Consider the following 16,934-nt stretch of genomic DNA (forward strand, 5'->3'; position numbering starts at 1 on the left):
TCTTAGTATCAGCAGTTGCACTTTGGTACATTCCACGTGGGATGATATTAAACATCTTGTATCAACTAGCTTTTGCTCTGTTGAGAAATAAGGTCTACTTATCATCTAATATCATGGCAGCCTTAGTGTTGATGTCTGAGCTTTGGAGTGTGGGCTGGACCCAATACTGGGGATCACTCTAGGTAAGAAAAGTTTATGGTTTGTCAACTGGTTTACAGTAACCAGTCTCTCTTCAATTCAGGTCTTAATTTTATTTTTATCTTTTTTATTTAATTTTTTATTTTTTTTAACATCTTTATTAGAGTATAATTGCTTCACAATGGTGTGTCAGTTTCTGCTTTATAACAAAGTGAATCAGTTATATATATACATATGTCCCCATATCTCTTCCCTCTTGCATCTCCCTCCCTCCCACCCTCCCTATCCCACCCCTCTAGGTGGTCACAAAGCACCGAGCTGATCTCCCTGTGCTATGTGGCTGCTTCCCACTAGCTATCTATTTTACGTTTGGTAGCGTATATATGTCCATGCCACTCTCTCACTTTGTCCTAGCTTACCCTTCCCCCTCCCCGTATCCTCAAGTCCATTCTCTAGTAGGTCTGCATCTTTATTCCCATCTTGCCCCTAGGTTCTTCTGACCATTTTCCTTTTTTATTTTTTTTAGATTCCATATATCTGTGTTAGCTTACGGTATTTGTTTTTCTCTTTATGACTTACTTCACTCTGTATGACAGACTCTAGGTCCATCCACCTCACTACAAATAACTCAATTTCGTTTCTTTTTATGGCTGAGTAATATTCCATTGTATATATGTGCCACATCTTCTTTATCCATTCACCTGTTGATGGACACTTAGGTTGCTTCCATGTCCTGGCTATTGTAAATAGAGCTGCAATGAACATTGTGGTACATGACTCTTTTTGAATTACGGGTTTCTCAGGGTGTATGCCCAGTAGTGGGATTGCTATTCCCACTATAGCATGGTAGTTCTATTTTTAGTTTTTTAAGGAACCTCCATACTGTTCTCCATAGTGGCTGTGTCAATTTACATTCCCACCAACAGTGCAAGAGGGTTCCCTTTTCTCCACACCCTCTCCAGCATTTATTGTTTGTAGATTTTTTGATGATGGCCATTCTGACCTGTGTGAGATGACATCTCATTGTAGTTTTGATTTGCATTTCTCTAATGATTAATGATGTTGAGCATTCTTTCATGTGTTTCTTGGCAATCTGTATATCTTCTTTGGAGAAATGTCTATTTAGGTCTTTTGCCCATTTTTGGATTGGGTTGTTTGTTTTTTTGATATTGAGCTGCGTGAGTTGCTTGTATGTTTTGGAGATTAATCCTTTGTTAGTTGCTTCATTTGCAAATATTTTCTCCCATTCTGAGGGTTGTCTTTTGGTCTTGTTTATGGTTTCCTTTGCTGTGCAAAAGCTTTTAAGTTTCATTAGGTCCCATTTGTTTATTTTTGTTTTTATTTCCATTTCTCTAGGAGGTGGGTCAAAAAGGATCTTGCTGTGATTTTCAGGTCTTAATTTTAGATTTTGCTTACTTGCCACACAATATAAGTTTGGGGAAAGAATTTTATGGAAATTATGCCTAAAATAGATCCCATGCTTCTTTAGGTTTAGGCTTTTTCTCATAATACAGGCTTAAATCCCGTAGCAGATAATTTTCTATTTTTCTCTACTATGAAAGTTTGAATTTGTCTGTTGTTGATAGAGCAAACCAGATAATCTTATGTGATAACACTGTAAATTATAAAGTATTGTACAAGAAAATTTTTATTATCTTAGCCTGTGGTTTGTTATGTAGCTTATTCTGAAAAAAACAAATTTTTCCTCTTCTCTGTTTTTCCATTTATAGGAACCAGGCTAAATGGGAACACTGAATTCATGAGACACATTATTCCTGTCTGTGATATTCAGAAATTTCTCTAGGAAAACATTGTCAGAAAAATTAACTGATGTTGGTTTTTCAGTAAATATTATATATGGACAAAAATGAAATGAAAGGTCCAGTAGCTTTTCTACTTTTACTTTATTCAGGTTTGTTTTTTACTTTTAGGATTTTGGACATAATAAACAAATAGGTCAGAGACCTTGGTTCAAAATATCTAAACATTTCTGCTGATAGCATAAGAAAATCTTCATTTTATTTGACTTCAGTAAATGCCAAAAATAAATATTTGGCAAACAAATCACAAACAGTTCTTTTATGTTTTCATGTCTTTTCTTCTACCACAAACTCCATGTCTTAAAAATGGAGAAAACTTGTACATGTGTCATAATACATGAAATATCCAATTCAAAACCAGAAAATCAAAGATAAGGGATCCACATTGTATTCATACAAAAGTCATATAAAAACAGAGATCCCTGTCCCCATTCAAGACACAGTCTGAAGAATTCAAGTAAAAAGGATTTTTTCTATAGTATCTGAAGAAAAATTACTGTCATTTTAGCTGTTGCTAACAAGAGATAGGAGTGATTTCAGTGTAATTCTTCAGCCTGTGTATCCTTCAGAATTTCTTTTCTAAGCTCCTGCTGTATGCTGTGCAGTTCTTTTAATGTTAGATGTTCTTGTATTTGAATGCTTAATTTAGTTAGCTTTTCTGTTTTCTAATATTCCTTCTCTCACTGGCTGAGCATAAACGAATTTGCTATTAGTGTCCGATATCAATAATAACAGTTGTTAGAGTGGTGTGCGTTAATCATAATTGCTTCGGCTGCAAGTAACAGAAATGTGACAAACAGCAGCTTAATCAAATTAACTTTTCTTCTGTAACAGAATCTTGGGCAGTCGGTCCAGGGCGGGTGCAGCTGCTCAAGGAACAGGCTTTTCTGTGCTTCTCCTTGGTCATCCTTTGCGTATTGCTTTCGCCTCTGTACTCATAAGATGGCTGCTGTACCTTGAGGTGTTACACATAAGCAGGAAGAAAAAGAGAAGGGCAGAGGGAAAAAGGTGCAGGCCTGTTGAGCCTGTTCCTTTTTATCAGGGAGACACTAATCTTCCCAGAAGCTCCACTATATTTTGAAATGTAGTCTTATTGTTTTGTTAGGTATGGTGAGGCCAACGGACCAGGAGATGATTATTGTTGAAAAACTAATTACTCATAGTTCCGGAGAGAAGTAAGGACACACCATGCCACACAGGGCCACACAAGGTTGGTGGAAGGCAGAGAGAGATAGGGGAACTGCAGGAAAGTCTTTATTGTGGTTCTCTTTGGAGTGAATGGGCAAGGCAGGGTAAACAGAGGATGATCTAGTTTGAATAATTTTATGGGGCTCTGGGCTTTAGGGGCCACCCCTAGTTGTCTGATGCCTAGTCCTAGGGTGGTTAGGGCAGTGTAAGAACTAGGTAAAGCCATCATTGGGGGTGTGGCTTTGGATGGGTTCATTTGCATATGAAAGGTGCACTTGCCGGTGAGTCATTTACTGTTTCTTAGAATCAGTAACCCTGGGAGGGGTAGTGTTTCCCTAGTCAGCAAAGTTTTAGCTATCAAAGCATCAGATACAGAAACTGGAAAACATGGTTAATACACACTCTTTCTTATGTGCTTGGCTAGAATTGTCTCGGCCATCCATAGCTATGAGGAATTCTGGGCATTTGGATGTTTTTAACTGGGTACATTGTTACCCTAAACAAAATTGAAGTAATAGTAGTATGAAAGAAGAAATGAATAGATATTGATTAAGCAACTAGTAGCATCTGGTGCGCAGTGTCATGTGTGAAGAATTAGCATCTAAAAAGTATAGGTGTAGTTTAAATCATGAGTTACAAATTCACGTGCCTGCAGAGGCCAGGTATGCAATAAAGAGTGAAGTGGGCTAAGTGGAAGATTATAGGGAGTGCTGGGCACTCTGGGGAGGTGGAGGGTACATACACTCTTCAAAGTAAAAATTAAAAAAGATACTGTCTGAGTGATTTGTGGTGTGTTGGTTACCAGTTTGTGGTGCTTAGTCTAAATCAAAGAAATTTTTTAAAACAGCATATAGAAATGTAGAAAATAGAAAGAGCATATAGAAAATAGAAAGAGGGTTATTAATTTCACTGGAACAGGTGTAAATTAAATCATACTTCAATTATTGTTATTTAGCAATCGTGTACACTACATTTTCCATTACCTGTTGATAACCCTTTTAGTACCAACCAAAATTGTACCAACATTTTTGAAATTTTAACTATTTTTGCCTCAGCTTTTCATTTTGAAAGATTGCAGACCTGCAGAAAAGTTGAAAGACTAGTACAACTAACACCTATGTATCCTTAACTTAGGTTAGTTAATGGTTAACATTTTGTCACATTTACTTTTTCTTTCTCTATCTCTCATATGTATAAATATATATATATATATATATATATATATATACACATTTTTTTTTTTCCTCTTTCTCCTGAACTCATTTGAAAGTACATTGCATGCGTTATGGCACTTCATCCCTAAATATGCCAACGTGTATCACCTAAAAACAAGGACATTTCTATATACATTATATATGTAAGTTATATAAATTATACTCGAGAAATTTGTAATTGTGCAGTAAATTTTAATATTCCATATTCAGTTTTACCCAGCTTTCAAATAATGTCCTTTTCAGCATTAAAAAAATTTAGGATCCAATCAAATATATATTATCTTCTTTAATCTAGAGCTGTCTTTCATGGCATTAATGCTTTTAGCAGTCCAGGCCAGTTGTTTCATAGAACGCCCAGAATTTTGATTTGTCTGATTGTTTCCACATAATTAATTCAGGTTAAACACTTTGGGCAAGAACATTCCATCGGTGATATGAACTCAGAGCAGCATGTCAGGAGGCCCAGGTCTCTCTCTCTTTGTCCTGTTGTTGGTGGTTATAAATGTGATCACTTGCGGAAGGTGGTGTCTATCAGACTTCTCCAGAGAAGATGCTATTCTTTTTGTGAGTAATCTGTGAGTGATGCTTTGAGACTTCAGGAGTATTCTGCTTCCCATCAAGCTTTCACCTGAAAATTAACATCCATTGATACTTTACTGAGTCAATTAATGTTAGTAGTTACAAAATTGTGATTTCCTCATTCCATCATTTCTTCTATGTTAGCTGTCATTCGTTTATAAAGAAAGGCTTTTTCTCCCAGCCCTGACCCCAGCCCCTTTCTTTTTTTTTTTAAATTTTTAAATTAATTTATTTATTTATTTATTTATTTATGGCTGTGTTGGGTCTTCATTTCTGTGCGAGGGCTTTCTCTAGTTGTGGCAAGCGGGGGCCACTCTTCATCGCGGTGCGCGGGCCTCTCACTATCGCGGCCTCTCTTGTTGCGGAGCACAGGCTCCAGACGCGCAGGCTCAGTAGTTGTGGCTCATGGGCCTAGTTGCTCCGTGGCATGTGGGATCTTCCCAGACCAGGGCTCGAACCCGTGTCCCCTGCATTGGCAGGCAGATTCTCAACCGCTGCGCCACCAGGCAAGCCCCCCAGCCCCTTTCTTGAGTTCAGTATGAACTCATGGATTATTTTGTATTGAGTGTGTTATATTCCATTTTTATTATTATTCATATTGATGCCCAAATTATTTTCAATTTTGCTGGATCTCTGAACTCTTGGATGTGGGATGCATTTTCAGCATTTCCCACTCAAGGGGTGACTTTTTTGTGGTTCTCGCTCCCTGTCTTCTCTCTTCCTCCGAATTGCCACTTAAATTCTGTTCCAGCATAGATCCTGAAGCTTCATCCGCATTTGGCATTTCTTTCCCCTCTTACATGTAAATTAAAGTTAGTGGTAATCTGTCTCCTAGTTGTGCTTTAGATGTGGAAAATAGGTGGTTTTATTTGCTGTATTTGTTGATCTGTGATTTTTTGGAGGATGTGTGGTGTGATTAGAAGTTAGGTGGCTACAATTATTTGGTAGGACACTGGAATTCCTCTATTTTAACTACTTTTATCGTTTTCTAAGATGCGAAATGTCTGACTTTCAAATGAAGTTTTTGTTTAAACCTGGTGACTCTTGGTAATCAATAAGTTAACTCAGATAAGCCTTTAGTACATTTAGAAGGATGTTATGCGTCCTACTCCCAGTAGTCTCTAGCCAGTGTACTCCTTTAGGTCTTTATGTTTCTTTGTTTTTCTACAGCCTTTTTCTTTCCACCTGCAGACCAACATCATTGTTAATGCACTGACTACTAAACCCTATGCACATTATTATCTGCTGTGAATAGACAACTGGGAATTCAGATAACTCGTCTCATTAGACTTGGGTGTGATCTTAGAATAAACAGGACCACGTGAAAGCCTGGAGGCCTCTTGGAGCTTTATTTAGGGCTTGAGTTTTCTTAGAATGTCTATTTGCTTAATAAATAGCCATTCTTCCTTATTTCCAGTTTTTTAGTATGTTTTAGTTTAGACACTCAAGCTGATGTTAAATCATATAAAAATGATATTTTACATAATGATAATGAGGGAAGCAGTATAGTACCAAGAGCAAAGATGTCTTTAGAATCACAAATCCTGGTCCTGCTGCTTATTGGCTGTGTAACTTTAAGTAGTTTAAGTAGTTGCTTAACTTCTCTGCACTTCCATTTCTCACCTGAAAAATAAAGATAGTAGTATCTTCCACAGGTTTTGTGAAGATGAAAAAAGATATATGTGATAAATATAGAGCAGTGCCTTGGTCTTGATAAATGATTGCCATTACAGTTAGTATGGTAATAAGAATGTATGAATATTTACTCTGCACAAGGAGCAGTGATTGCTGTTACATAAAGCAGGTCATCAGATCTTTAGGATCTGTTTGTGACCTTACCCGCTTCTCACCATACACATCCTGAAATTCAAATAAGCTTTAATGATAATTTGTTAAATCTCTAAACTTTCCATTGAAAAAGCATAAATTATTATTTTGTAACTTACTCATTATTTAGAGGTGTGGTTTAAAAGGGACAGGTATAGCTAAATGCCTCAATGATGTTAATTTCAAAGACTCTTTAAAACACTTTTGTGGGTACTATAGAAATGCACAGCTTGCGATGAAATTACATTGTTGTAGAAACATGTGTCCGCTAGAGGTCACATTATACTTTTATATTATTGCTTCCTGCAAAAATATGGTTTGAAAAAGAAAGAAACCCAAGCTGGACTATTACAGGAACCATCCTTATATGTCATGGTTTTATATTGGACAGTTTCTTACTCTGTTGGTTAGAAAATCAATTTGTATTATTGAAGTTAACAATGAGATATTACTCTCCAAGTTATAAATAGAAACTTCTTACTCCTCACCACAGAATAATTTGCAGTTCTTGAAACTACTTCTGAATGATTACCTGTAGGCATAGAGTAATATATGACTGTTTTTCTCAGGTATTTATTTTTGTTAATAAGTATGGATTTGGAGTCCTACCTGCTTGAAGAGTGACCTACACAAGCAACTTAAATTCTCTGGACTTTCAGCTTCCAAATATGTGAAATGTGAATAATAGCTATGACAGTATTAGGGTGAAGCTCAATATTTAAGTGAAAGTTCTATGCAAATGATAAAATCTGTGCAAATGGTAAAGTGGATTATTAGATAACTGCTGTTTTGGGCCCACTAAGGCACATTATGGGAAGAATACAAGAACCTCCAAATTTCTATTCTCTCTTTTCTGATTGAATAGGCTACCAGTTTATATTTAATTTTCTGAAATAGCCTTTGTGGCTAATAGTGGATATATTTTAAATAGGCTACCTTTAAGATACTTTATTTTAGAAAATGTTCTAAAAATCAACTGTAGCTGTGTGGAATCTTCACTATGTGGAATTTATTCCACTGCGATGCTTGATGTTACTGTTTTTATATAGTCACAGCCTTAAGTGTGGAATTAGTCTTTGGCTAAAAAAATGAGTACTGATTCCTGGAAGTTTCATATTTTTGCAAGTTTTTGTAGAACTAATGGGTTTACTTGAATTTAGGCTTTGCTACAGTCTGTATTTACTGATAATTTTGGTCCTGATTTGGATAAGGTCAGAAGTGATAGATACTAAGGTAATGAAGAGATAGGCCGGATAATTATGGTGCTAAGTAAAATTGGTGATTAAAATGTTTTCATTACATAAAGTCACAAATTACAAAGGTAATCTTAACTGTTCTGTTAATAGCCATGCAGGGAAGGCTTGATTGGCAATTTCAACATTGAAAGTGCAAGCAATTTTTTTTTTTTAATTGTGGAGAGGGGAGATAGAAAGTGCAGAAGTGAAGGTTGCAATTTATTTTATTATTATTATTTTTAAAATATTTATTTATTTATTTTGTTGCACCAGGTCTTAGTTGTGGCAGGCGGGCTCCTTAGTTGTGGCATGTGACCTCTTAGTTGCAGCATGTATATGGGATCTAGTTCCCTGACCAGGGATCGAACCCAGCCCCCCTGCATTGGGAGCATGGAGTCTTATCCACTGCGCCACCAGGGAGGTCCCCAATTTTTAAACTTTGGTGTGCAGAAGTGATTGTGGGAGTAAGTAGAACAGTGTTGGCTCAAAACAGCAAGCAAATATATATTTAAAAATTTTTTCTTCACTGTAAATACTTGGTTTTCACTGCTCCCTCTCCTACCTTCCTGTTCTCTTAACTACTGCTAATGTCCCTGAGCTCAAATGCAGGTCTGCCTGACCTGGGTCTGCGTGACCCCAAAGCTTGTAGTCTTACCTTTTACATTTACCAGACTGCTGCTTTTTGAGACCTTCTGTCGTTATAACATACTGTATCTTATCTGTATCTGGAATGCTTCCTGATAAGTACATATTATATAGATTTTTTTCTCATTTTATGAATTTTATTGATAAGGATCCCCACTAAATGTCTGTCTTGAATGGAAACCATCATGAAAGGTTTTGGGATCTGTTAGTTTCCAACCTTGAGTCTCTGCTTCACTGTTTATTTTTCTGTGACTTTGGGCAGGTCCCTTAATCTCTGAGTTGTTTCGTTATTTGTTCAGTGAGGACAGTCATTTCAATATACAGTTGTTGAATGAATAGTAGATTTCACATCTAGCCTACTAATTTCAGAAACATTGCTGTGGGGTTTGTTGTTGTTGTTATTGTTTTTTAGGGAGGTGGCTGTGTTTGAAATTTTAATTTTTTTTCTCCTGTAGATAACAGATAAGAGAGTGTCCAGAAGACATGCCATTCTTGAAGTGGTGGGTGGTCAGCTTCGAATCAAACCGGTAAATATGTTATTAATGATTTATTTTAACATTTTCTCTCTCACATGTTTCCAGCTCCTGATTGGAGGGGCTTATTTTTAAGGTTATGAAAATAGGGAATTAATGTCGGAATATGTTTTTCTTATTGCCAGAAGATAATTGGGAGATAAAGATCTAAACTATTTAAGCTACGTTTTTTTCCCCGTGGGGCAGTGCTACATTTATGTAGTTAGAATCTTAATGAAAGGTGACTACCAGTTCATGTGTACATTATGATTTTGTTCATGAGTAGGTATTACAAATAAGATTCTATAAGAAAGTCCATAACTGTGTAATGGTTGGCTTTTGGGGGATGGGTTAGCAACCAAAGTCACTTAAGTGTTATAGGCTTGTTTCAATAGATTTCTGTACCTAGAGTATTTTCCAAATTGGCTTAATAGAGATGCTTAATTGGAGTCATGTCTATACTTGGATGAAAAGTATTCAGGTGTATTTTGAACTTCTGTGACTATTTAAAAGAGTATCGATAATATAAAATAAATATACTTAAAGGTGATTTTATTAATGGAAAATTCTTTCTTCAGATTAAACTTTATCCCTTATGAAGTGGGTCAGATTTCTGTATGGGTGTTTAACAATGTTCAATCAAAGAAGGCACCTTTTAGAAAACATTCTTTACCTTGCTTGGTCTTTAATTAGATTGTGTTGATGTAAGTCAACAAGTGTCTTTTGAGCACCAAACTGTGGTAGATACAAAATTAGAAGTTAGAGCAAAAATTCCACATTAGATTATAGACTTTTAAAACTAAAATTTGGGATGGTAACATTTTATTTAAACTATACCTTTGTTTATATTTATCTTTTAAATGTTATTTAGTATAATTTTATGAACTTTTAGTATGTGACCTTATACACATGGGAAAAAGGTAAGTGTTTTTACCCTTTTCTTGGTACTATTATTTTTGACAACTTAGAATGTCTAATTCTACATAGTCAGCAAGTTGTTAAATGAGAATTAGAACTCAGGTTCTTTGAACCCTCTGCAGTATTTTTTTTTTTTTTCATCACATTTTCCAAGTCAGGATTCTTTTGCCATGTTCTCTTCTTTAAAAAAAAATTCTTGAAGTTAAAACTAATTGTTTCAGCTTATCTTCACAAGACATTTTAGTGCCTTCAGTTGAGTAGAACTTTAGAACTGAAAGCAATCTTAGATTCAGGCTTTTGTATGTGGGAATTTGATTTGGGCCAGAGCTGACATTGCATATCAATGGAGAAGAGAACTGTTTATCAGTAAGTGGTACTGGGACTGTTTGTTGTTTGTTTGGGCAAAAAAATAAAAAAAATAATTAGACCCCTACCTAAAACCATACGCAAAAATCAATTCCAGATAGATTAATGTGAAAGTCAAAACTGTAAAACTGTTAGAAGATAACGTAGGATAAAACCTTTATGACCTTAGGGTAGGGAAAGGTTTTTTAAATAAGATATAAAAAGCAGAAACTGTAAAAGAAAGATTGAAAAAAAGCCAATTACATTAAAATTAAGAACCTTTGCTGATCAAAAGACACTATAATGAAAATGAAAAATACAACGGGGAGAAGATACTTAAAACACATATAATTGACAAAGGAATGATATCCAAAATTTATAGCAAATGCTTTCAGTCAATGAGAAGAAGATAATCCAATAGAAAAATGGGCTGAAGATTTGAGTGGCACATTGCAGAAGTGGAAACCTGACTGGCTAGTAAACATGAAAAGCAGGTGCTCAGCCTTCTTATTAGATGGAGAAATAAATGAAACCACAATGAGATACGATTCCACACCCAACAGATTGGCAAAAATGAAAAGTCTAACAATTTCAAGTGTTGGGGGAGCGGTAGAACAAGTGGAATAGTTATGAGCTGTGGGTGGGAGCTTAGATGGTGCAGCCACTTTGGAAAGTAGCTTGACGCTATTTCCTAAAGATGAAGGCTTGTATTCCCTGCAAGCAGGCCTCACGCACACACAGGTACCAATAGATATGTACAAGAGCCTGAAGAGCAAAATTGTTTATATGATAGCAAAACACTAGAAGCAACATAAATTTCCACCAACAGTAAAATCAATAAATATATTGTGATATATTCATTTAATGAAATGTAGTACAACAGTGAAGATACATTACAGTGAAAGCTGAAAAAGCATGGATTAAAATCAGGAACATAATAATGATGAAAGCAAGCATTGGAAGAATATTTACAGTGTGGCTTCATTTATGTAAGATTAAAAATCCTACAAAATAAACAATATATTCAGGGTCATAAACATAGGTGGTGAAACCATAAAGAAAATCAAGGAAGTGATAAACACAAAAATCAGGATAATTACATCTGAGGAAACTGAGAAGAGAGTGGTTAGGTAAAGACTCACTGGGAACATCAAAGGTAATGGTAATATTCTTAAACTGGGTGGTGGGTCCACACATAATATCTTACATGTATTATGTCTCTAAAAAGTTATTATGGAATATTTATAACATGAAAAAAGGGTAAAGAATAGTACAGTATATTGCAGTTATTTCTGTAATGCCAAACTACCAAACATTGGAAGACATAAAAAAAGTTTTTTTAAGGAAATGTGCAGTTCTAATACTAGAATTTGATTGCTCTTTTAGAAAAATATTTAATTGGGTTTTGAATTTTATTCCAAGAATTATATTAGTTGAAGGAAAGCTGCTTCTTGGACTTAGTGATATACGTATGGGTTCTTTGCTTTATATAATGCTTGATTTTTTGTTTATATTAATATAGTTTCAATGAAATACCTATCCCCTTGAAATAGATTTATTTATTTAATCAGCATCTTATTGTAGCTGCACCTTCAAGGTGCAATTTAGAGCAGTTTAGAGGAATTCTAACACTGACTTTGTTAATGGAAGTTTAAGATTAGAAATAATGAGTATGAGATGGACAAATAACTTCCAGTTTATTCATTTTAACATAATGTGTGCTAAATATCACTTATTCTCTGTTCTAGTCAATCACAAATTATTTGATCTAAAGCAAATTATGTATACAACTGTAATAAAGTGTTGAGAGAAGTTTTAGTTTAAAAAACTTTGTAAAATTATATAAATAAATATAGCAGATATTTTGTTTTGATGATCCCTTCTGTATGCTGTATACTCCACTTTATGTTTAAGTAATTAAATCTTTTTTTGCTTTCCCTCAAATTAGAAATCTAAGTAAATAAAAAAGTAGCTTTGGCAATGATAGATGAATGCAATTAGGGCAGTAACTAATTTGGACTTTTAAATTGGATGAATTTGTCTTTTTTTCCTGCTCTAATATTTCCCTTTAGAAAAGGCTCTAGCTCTTAGCAGTTCTTGGAAATAGTGCATGAGGAGATAATATTAGCTCATGAGGAGATGATGTTAGCTTTTTTGTGTGTCGTTTAAATTTAATGTACAGTCTGGTATCATCAGGGAGAAAATGCATTCTAAAGGCAAAATGATGATGTTCTTTGTAAATGACTGTGTCACCAGTGGTTAGTTATGTCATCAGGGTGAATTCATTAGCTGTCAATGCTTTTATTTCATTTTAATAAAAACTTACTCTTTGGTTCTTGGATGGTTGAGAGAGTAGTTCTATAACTGTGTATAAATTGCAAAAGATATGTATTTTTTGCCATTTGGTATTGATTCTCAAAATATGCAGCTTTGGGTGATTGTATCTTTTCTATTGCACAATGAACTTTCTGAGTTGTGATTGTTTTGCTTCCCATGAAATTATGGGTGCACTTGTAAAATAGCTATAAAATACTAAAATAGCTTTTCTACAACTCATTTTGTTTTAAAAAAAATGCTTTCCAAATTAAAAAAACAGAAAATAAGAGAGGCTCTTTTTTTCGGTATACATCAATCTTTGTTTATATATATAATGATAATTCCAAGAGAAAGCTATAGAAAATTGATTTGTATTTTAGTTCTAGTCCTTCAGGGATAATGCATCCTTTGCACCATTTATTTATTTATTTTTTTAACATCTTTATTGGAGTATAATTGCTTTACAATGGTGTGTTAGTTTCTGCTGTATAACAAAGTGAATCAGTTATACATATACGTATGTCCTCATATCTCTTCCCTCTTGGATCTCCGTCCCTCCCACCCTCTCTATCCCACCCCTCTAGGTGGTCACAAAGCACCGAGCTGATCTACCTGTGCTGTGCGGCTGCTTCCCACTAGCTAGCTATTGTACGTTTGGTAGTGTGTATATGTCCATGCCACACTCTCACTTTGTCCTAGCTTACCCTTCCCCCTCCCCGTATCCTCAAGTCCATTCTCTAGTAGGTCTGCATCTTTATTCCCGTCTTGCCCCTAGGTTCTTCTGACCATTTTTTTTCTTTCTTTCTTTTTTTTTTTTTAGATTCCATATATATGTGTTAGCATACGGTATTTATTTTTCTCTTTCTGACTTACTTCACTCTGTATGACAGACTCTAGGTCCATCCACCTCACTACAAATAACTCAGTTTCGTTCCTTTTTATGGCTGAGTAATATTCCATTGTATATATGTGCCACATCTTCTATATCCATTCATCTGTTGATGGACACTTAGGTTGCTTCCATGTCCTGGCTATTGTAAATAGAGCTGTAATGAACATTGTGGTACATAACTCTTTTTGAATTATGGTTTTCTCAGGGTATATGCCCAGTAGTAGGATTGCTGGGTCGTATGATAGTTCGATTTTTAGTTTTTCAAGGAACCTCCATACTGTTCTCCATAGTGGCTGTATCAATTTACATTCCCACCAACAGTGCAGGAGGGTTCCCTTTTCTCCACACCCTCTCCAGCATTTATTGTTTGTAGATTTTTTGATGATGGCCATTCTGACTGGTGTGAGATGACATCTCATTGTAGTTTTGATTCGCATTTCTCTAATGATTAATGATGTTGAGCATTCTTTCATGTGTTTCTTGGCAATCTGTATATCTTCTTTGGAGAAATGTCTATTTAGGTCTTTTGCCCATTTTTGGATTGGGTTGTTTGTTTTTTTGATATTGAGCTGCGTGAGTTGCTTGTATGTTTTGGAGATTAATCCTTTGTCAGTTGCTTCGTTGGCAAATATTTTCTCCCGTTCTGAGGGTTCTCTTTTCGTCTTGTTTATGGTTTCCTTTGCTGTGCAAAAGCTTTTACGTTTCATTAGGTCCATTTGTTTATTTTTGTTTTTATTTCCGTTTCTCTAGGAGGTGGGTCAAAAAGGATCTTGCTGCGATTTATGTCATAGAGCATTCTGCCTATGTTTTCCTCTAAGAGTTTGATGATGTCTGGCCTTACATTTAGGTCTTTAATCCATTTTGAGTTTATTTTTGTGTATGGTGTTAGGGAGTATTCTAATTTCATTCTTTTACATGTAGCTGTCCAGTTTTTCCAGCACCATTTATTGAAGAGGCTGTCTTTTCTCCATTGTATATTCTTGCCTCCTTTATCAAAAATAAGGTGACCATATGTGTGTGGGTTTATCTCTGGGCTTTCTATCCTGTTCCATTGATCTATGTTTCTGTCTTTGTGCCAGTACCATACTGTCTTAATTACTGTAGCTTTGTAGTAGAGTCTGAAGTCAGGAAGCCTGATTCCTCCAGCTCCGTTTTTCTTTCTCAAGATTGCTTTGGCTATTCGGGGTCTTTTGTGTTTCCATAGAAATTGTGAAATTTTTTGTTCTAGTTCTTTGAAAAATGCCAGTGGTAGTTTGATAGGGATTGCATTGAATCTGTAGATTGCTTTGGGTAGTATAGTCATTTTCACAATGTTGATTCTTCTAATCCAAGAACATGGTATATCTCTCCATCTGTTTGTATCATCTTTAATTTCTTTCATCAGTGTCTTATAGTTTTCTGCATACAGGTCTTTTGTCTCCTTATGTAGGTTTATTCCTAGGTATTTTATTCTTTTTGTTGCAGTGGTAAATGGGAGTGTTTCCTTAATTCCTCTTTCAGATTTTTCATCATTAGTGTATAGGAATGCAAGAAATTTCTTGCATTAATTTTGTATCCTGCGACTTTACCAAATTCAGTGATTAGCTCTAGTAGTTTTCTGGTAGCATCTTTAGGATTCTCTATGTATAGTATCATATCATCCCTAAACAGTGACAGCTTTACTTCTTCTTTTCCAATTTGGATTCCTTTTATTTCTCTTTCTTCTCTGATTGCTGTGGCTAAAACTTCCAAAACTATGTAGAATAATAGTGGTGATAGTGGACAACCTTGTCTTTTTACTGATCTTGGAGGAAATGGTTTCAATTTTTCACCATTGAAAACGATGCTGGCTGTGCGTTTGTCATATATGGCCTTTATTATGTTGAGGTAAGCTCCCTCTGTGCCTACTTTCTGGAGGGTTTTTATCATAAATTGGTGTTGAATTTTGTCAAAAGTTTTTTCGGCATCTATTGAGATGATCATATGGTTTTTCTCCTTCAATTTGTTAATATGGTTTATCACATTGACTGATTTGCGTATATTGAAGAATCCTTGCATTCCTGGGATAAACCCCACTTGATCATGGTGTATGATCCTTTTAATGTGCTGTTGGATTCTGTTTGCTAGTATTTTGTTGAGGATTTTTGCATCTATGTTCATCAGTGATATTGGCCTGTAGTTTTCTTTCTTTGTGACATCTTTGTCTGCTTTCAGTATCAAGGTGATGGTGGCCTCGTAGAATGAGTTTGGGAGTGTTCCTCCCTCTGCTATATTTTGGAAGAGTTTGCGAAGGGTAGGTGTTAGCTCTTCTCTAAATGTTTGACAGAATTTGCTTCTGAGGCTATCTGGTCCTCAGCTTTTGTTTTTTGGAAGATTTTTTAATTACAGTCTCAATTTCAGTGCTTGTGATTGGTCTGTTTATATTTTCTATTTCTTCCTGGTTCAGTCTCAGAAGGTTGTGCTTTTCTAAGAATTTGTCGATTTCTTCCAGTTGGCCATTTTGGGCATATAGTTGGTTGAAGTAATCTCTCATGATCCTTTGTATGTCTGCAGTGTCAGTTGTTACTTCTCCTTTTTCATTTCTAATTCTATTGATTTGAGTCTTCTCCTTTTTTTTCTTGATGAGTCTGGCTAATGGTTTATCAATTTTGTTTATCTTCTCAAAGAACCAGCTTTTAGTTTTATTGATCTTTGCAGTTGTTTCCTTCATTTCTTTTTCATTTATTTCTGATCTGATTTTTATGATTTCTTTCCTTCTGCTGCCTTTGGGGTTTTTTTTTGTTCTCCTTTCTTTAGGTGTAAGGTTAGGTTGTTTATTGGAGATGTTTCTTGTTTCTTGAGGTAGGATTGTATTGCTATGAACGTCCCTCTTAGAACTGCTTTTGCTGCATCCCATAGGTTTTGGGTCTTCGAGTTTTCATTGTCATTTGTTTCTAGGTATGTTTTGATTTCCTCTTTGATTTCTTCAGTGTTCTCTTGGTTATTTAGTAGTGTATTGTTTAGCTTCCATGTGTTTGTATTTTTAACAGATTTTTTCCTGTAATTGATATCTAGTCTCTTGGCATTGTGGTCAGAAAAGATATTTGATATGATTTCAATTTTCTTTAATTTACCAAGGCTTGATTTGTGACCCAAGATATGATCTATCCTGGAGGATGTTCCATGAGCACTTGAGAAGAAAGTGTATTCTGTTGTTTTTGGATGCAATGGCCTATAAATATCAATTAAGTCCATCTTGTTTAATGTATCATTTAAAGCTTGTGTTTCCTTTTTTATTTTCATTTTGGTTGATCTCTTCATTGGTGAAAGTGGGGTGTTAAAGTCCC

The 16,934-nt window shown here is 35.2% G+C and overlaps 1 protein-coding gene across 5 annotated transcripts in view; it reads left to right on the plus strand.

Annotated features, from left to right (window-relative positions):
• APLF (aprataxin and PNKP like factor) overlaps positions 1-16,934 on the plus strand; it is a 100,144-nt gene that overhangs the window by 6,485 nt on the left and 76,725 nt on the right. For all 5 annotated transcript variants that reach the window (XM_061210808.1, XM_061210807.1, XM_061210809.1 and 2 more), the window contains exon 2: positions 9,102-9,173. In XM_061210808.1, coding sequence (XP_061066791.1) covers positions 9,102-9,173 — 72 coding nt within the window. The remainder of the gene's footprint in view (positions 1-9,101; positions 9,174-16,934) is intronic.

This window comes from Eubalaena glacialis, chromosome 14 (genome assembly GCF_028564815.1).
Source record: "Eubalaena glacialis isolate mEubGla1 chromosome 14, mEubGla1.1.hap2.+ XY, whole genome shotgun sequence".
In the NCBI taxonomy this organism is placed as follows: Eukaryota; Metazoa; Chordata; class Mammalia; order Artiodactyla; family Balaenidae; genus Eubalaena; species Eubalaena glacialis.